The sequence below is a fragment of the Diaphorina citri genome, unplaced genomic scaffold (assembly GCF_000475195.1).
Source record: "Diaphorina citri unplaced genomic scaffold, Diaci psyllid genome assembly version 1.1 scaffold2267, whole genome shotgun sequence".
Classification (NCBI taxonomy): Eukaryota; Metazoa; Arthropoda; class Insecta; order Hemiptera; family Psyllidae; genus Diaphorina; species Diaphorina citri.
The window spans coordinates 35,989-41,285 of NW_007379692.1; the positions used below are offsets into that span (position 1 = coordinate 35,989).

At 42.4% G+C, this 5,297-nt stretch overlaps 2 protein-coding genes across 2 annotated transcripts in view; one reads left to right on the forward strand and one right to left on the reverse strand.

Annotated features, from left to right (window-relative positions):
- LOC103518603 overlaps positions 1 to 698 on the forward strand; it is a 4,691-nt gene extending 3,993 nt beyond the window's left edge. The window contains exon 5 of the mRNA XM_017447863.2: positions 642 to 698. Coding sequence (XP_017303352.2) covers positions 642 to 698 — 57 coding nt within the window. The remainder of the gene's footprint in view (positions 1 to 641) is intronic.
- A 3,335-nt stretch (positions 699 to 4,033) lies between these two features.
- Positions 4,034 to 4,654, reverse strand: LOC113471300. Its single transcript, XM_026830357.1, has 3 exons — positions 4,587 to 4,654; positions 4,349 to 4,435; positions 4,034 to 4,238 (listed from the first exon to the last, which is right to left on the reverse strand). The coding sequence occupies exons 1-3, from the start codon at positions 4,652 to 4,654 to the stop codon at positions 4,034 to 4,036; spliced, it is 360 nt and encodes a 119-aa protein (XP_026686158.1).
- Between the last annotated feature and the right edge of the window lie 643 nt (positions 4,655 to 5,297).

The following is a 5,297-nucleotide window of genomic DNA, read 5'->3' on the forward strand; positions in this document are numbered from 1 at the left end:
TGGTTGTCAAACTAAAAACATAAACGAAACTCAAATATTAGGCGAGTGAGGAAAAGTTTTCTCTCCCGCAGTCTCTGCAGCTGCACTCTGTGTATTTATGGTGATTTTAGCGATCAAAAATTGATCATATCTCAGGATCGGTTTAGATTTTCGCAAAATCCTTTCTTATTGCACACCTAGACCATAAAAGGAATATTCCTACCAAATTTCAGCTTTCTAGGTGTTGTGGTTCTAGAGATAGAGCGATCAGTGTGTGAACTATGAAATGTGAAATGTGAATGAGTGAATGGATCTCGTTCTTATAATATAAGATTAGAAATTTTCGATCATAACTCTCTCAAAGCTCGATCTTTTGTCGACATTTTTTTGGAAATTAGAAAATATAAAGGAATCGATTTTTTTTCTTTACTTTTACCGACATGGTTGTTTTTTTTTTTACATCGACAATATGTAGGTAATAAAAAATAGGCATTTCTTTGAACACGTACCTACCTACTTCTTACTTTTTTAATTTACAAATACCCGGAACTCGAATATCTATTTCCTTTCTTTCTAATCTCATTAGGTCATTAGTAACAAAAACTAATTATTTTATACCTACGTGCAATCAAAAATTTCCTACATGAATTTCACCATTTCAGGTCCTGTGTCCCCTAGGAATCCAGAATTTCCTTCAATCGAAGACATCAGACGGATAAAATCCTCGGAAATTCCATTTTCATTCTGAGACGAACCAAATCCTCTAAAGTAAATCCCAATGAACTCAATCATGGCTAACATTAAACAGAATCACAACTATCTGAATTTGAACATCCTTCTGCTCAAGATGGCTCTGATTTGGCCTCTTGAGACGAAAATCTTTCGGACAGCCCACAAGGTACAGTCAGATATATAGTCAGCGATGAATCATTGAAGCACAGTCAGCCAGTTCCCGATGAATCACCGAAGCAACGTTGCGCGTGGTTGGTATCTAAATGGGTGACCGTCTGGGGCAATCGTGTGCTGACTTTTCACAATCCCTCTCAGACTGGGTCAGGTTAATGTGAGGAGACATGTAGCATGTAGGTAGCTTGTCGCCGACTGAAGGGTAAATCCTGCGTCACTAAAAACCTTAGCAAGTTCGTTCTCGGAACGGCTTCCTTTCTCCTATTCTGTTATGAAACCCAACTGTCACTAGCAGCAACAACAACAACCCAGTAGTCAGCTCCCATGAAGAAGCCTAAAATGTAGGCGCAACTCTAGTCGGGTGAAGACAATAAAAGTATGCATAATCATATAAACGGTATGAAATAATGAAACCTCTTGAAAAGAAATCTTTAATTTCAGGTGTTCCAATATTCGACAGCGTTCATTCTCTTCTCGGTGTCCGTGGGTCAGTTCATGTAATAAATAAAATAACACTACCAACATGATCTTATTGTTCATTTGGAGATCTCCCGCAGGACTGTGTAGTAGGAGAATATACGCTTCATAAACTGAAAATTAAAACAGATATACAGGGTGTATCACAAAGCTATGTCAAGCCGAAAATGACAAATAGTACAGGTCAAGGGCTACAAAAAGTTCCCTCCCGGAGATATCCGCCGGGAACACCCTGAATATGTAGATAATACATCAGATTAAAAGATTTTCAGTGCTTCGCCACGAAAAATTGATCATAACTCGAGATCGATTTCGATTTAGGCAAAATCCTTTCTTATTGCACATTTAGAACATATTAGGAATATTCCTACCAAATTTCAGCTTTCTAGGTGTTGGGGTTCTGGAGATAGAGCTCAACTCTTATGAGGAAAATTGGAAAACTTAAATCATTAGTACCTACATAAAATTGGCTTCCTAAGGCCAGCCACTCATTATCAGGTATCTGGTAGACCTGATAGACGGACCTTTTCAGCCGTACTTGTCAGGTCTACCTGATAGTGTGTGTGCTCATCAGATACCTATCAGGTAGACCTGACAGGCGGACCTGATCAGATGTAGCTGTCAGGTATACCTGATAGTGAGTGGCTGGTCTAACTTACCTCAATAAAGGAGGCCAAACACAGGACATACATCTTGAGGCCGTTCAACATGATAGGAACCCGAGTCCGTGCTGTTATAATTTGAATGGATTTCTTGAATTGCCTATCCCGAAAATACCAAGGCGTTTCATATGTTGAGTAGGACAGTTGAGATTGCTGGAAAAAAAATAACGAAAACACAAAAAGATTGGAAACTTGGAAAGCCTTGGTGGCGTAGTGATCAAGACGCTCACCTGGTAAACAGGAGGGCGTGGGTTCGATCCCAGCCGAGGTATGGCATTTTATCCTTCTTTATTTGAAAATTTGACCCCATAATAATGGAGCTCTAAGGGTTAGGTGGTAGAGAATACCGGCGTAACCTCGCCGAGTGGTTAACTTCCACTCAAGAGTCTGTTATTATTACTTTTTACCTGGTAACGTACCCAATATTTCATGATCTCGTCGAAGTAATTGTTAAGGAACTGATGCAGAATACACAATATGAGAAACACGTACATCTTGGTGAATTCTACCAAACCCTACCAGACAGACTCTCTACTTTTACTTTCCTTATCCTATAGGGAGGAAAGTAATAGGGTAGGGGAATGCGGGGCAAAACGATATAGTGGGGCAAAACGATACACCCCGTTTATCTTGAGAACGCATGTGCAGAACTCTAGCGAGAGAACCTAGATATATACTCCTACAAGTTTTATCTTTCGTTTGACATGCTCGTGATTTAATTCGGTCCAGGTTCCAAGGAGTGAGGACGTGATTTGTGGTTTTCGCAGGGTAGCTTCCTATAGGGAGGCAAGTAATAGGGTAGGTATTTCACCTACGCAATTCTCGTACTTTTCGCTTCTCACTTACGTGAGCTCTTCCACTCAACCACTGATTTTCCCTACATTACATTGAAATTTTGCGTAGGTCAAATAGATTCGAACCCAGCCCCTCCGGGTTGAGAGTCAGTACTCTTTGTATACTTACCCAATATTTCATAATCTCTCCGAAATAGTTGTTAAGGAACTGATGCAGAATACACACTATAAGGAACACGTACGTCTTGGTGAATTCTACCAAACCCTGGGCGGTTTGGACCACATTATATTACATTGAAATTTTGCGTAGGTCAAATAGATTCGAACCCAGCCCCTCCGGGTTGAGAGTCAGTACTCTTTGTATACTTACCCAATAGGGAATGCGGGGCAAAACGATATAGTGGGGCAAAACGATACACCCCGTTTATCTTGAGAACGCATGTGCAGAACTCTAGCGAGAGAACCTAGATATATACTCCTACAAGTTTTATCTTTCGTTTGACATGCTCGTGATTTAATTCGGTCCAGGTTCCAAGGAGTTTATGGGCCTGTTCACACTTAAACTTAAAGTTCAAGTGTGAACAGGCCCATAAGACTATGTAGTCCTCAACATGAAAACTGCCGTATACTACAAGTTGTAGTCTAGATGTGAAATCCACCTAAGAGGTTTGACAGAGCCATAGATGGAACTGTAACTGCTAAGGTCTTATCGTTCCGAAATCGAAGAGAGAAGGAAGGCAGGATAGGAGAAAGCCAGCCGTTCCACGAACAAACTTTATCCGTCAGGGTGAAATCCGCCCCGGGCGAGAATTGGACCCGCGGCCTAGCGCTTACAAAGCAGACGCACTACCAACCAAGCTAACTAGGCTGGCAACTCGCACATTGAAAGCCTAGTTGCGTGACACTGCCTGAAAATTAAAACCCATGAGAAATGCAAGCCTAGTTAGCTTGAAGGGCAGTTTAGATTCCCGCCCGAGGCAGAATAGCGCTTACAAAGCAGACGCGCGACCAACCAAGCTAACTAGGCTGGCAACTCGCACATTGAAAGCCTAGTTGCGTGACACTGCCTGAAAATATAAACCCATGAGAAATGCAAGCCTAGTTAGCTTGAAGGGCAGTTTAGATTCCCGCCCGAGGCAGAATAGCGCTTACAAAGCAGACGCGCGACCAACCAAACTAACTAGGCTGGCATTATAATAAAAAAAAAAAAATAACTTACCGTAATACATGAGCATGAAGCCGGGCGATCTTGCACAGCCTCGCATTGTCAATTTCATTGATCAGACGGACCCTTCTGTCCCGTCCTCTCCCGTCTGAACCGTCCCGTCCTTTAGTCCCGTCTGATCCGTCCCCTTCCGGCGGAAACATGTTTTCCATGGATATGTAGATGAGCTGAAGCTGCCCGCAACAGATATAGATGATGGAGAAGTAGAAAGCGTCAATAGCCAGGTAGATAACGCAACTCATGAGCATGGCCCAGAACTGAATGCCGAACATGATTTCATACCTGAGAGTAATAAAGTAGAACAAATGGAGAAGTAGAAAGCGTCGATAGCCAGGTAGATAACGCAACTCATGAGCATGGCCCAGAACTGAATGCCGAACATGATTTCATACCTGAGAGTAATAAAGTAGAACAATAATACATAAATTATCGAATCTCTGTGCCAAGTTCGAGCAACTTTGGCTGAAATCTAAAGGGTTGAGCATCGCGAACTCTTTTTGAGCTTTTTCAAAGATTTGGCGTTAAATGGCGGCCGAACCGTACATTTCTCGAGGTCCAGCCCGGTGGATAACGCTACTCATGAGGAATGCCCAGAACTGAATGCCGAACATGATTTCATACCTGAGATTAATAAAGTAGAACAATAATACATAATTTATCGAATCTCTGTGCCAAGTTAGAGCGACTTTGGCTGAAATCTAAAGGCCTGAGCATTGCGAACTCTTTTTGAGCTTTTTCAAAGATTTGGCGTTAAATGGCGGCCGAACCGTACATTTCTCGAGGTCCAGCCCGCGGACACTTTTACTTTTTGAGCTTTTTCAAAGATTTGGCGTTAAATGGCGGCCGAACCGTATATTTCTCGAGGTCCAGCCCGCGGACACTTTTGATCGTCATTAATTATGGAAGCTGTCTGCAAAATTTGAGCGACCTGTGGCTAAAGGTAAAGTCGTGAGAAGCGCTAGTTCCTTTTGAACTTTTTTCCCGTATGGCCCTAACTAGCGGAACTTTGGTCCGGAATAACGGCCAAACCGTTCCTTCGGGAAACAGGGCCCAAGGATATCTTTGATCTACATAGTTTATAGAATCCGTATGGCCCTAAATAGCGGAACTTTGGTCCGGAATAACGGCCGAACCGTTCCTTCGGGAAACAGGGCCCAAGGATATTTTTGGAACCGTTCCTTCGGGAAACAGGGCCCAACGATATCTTTGATCTACATAGTTTATAGAATCCCTGTGCCAAGTCCGAGCGACTTT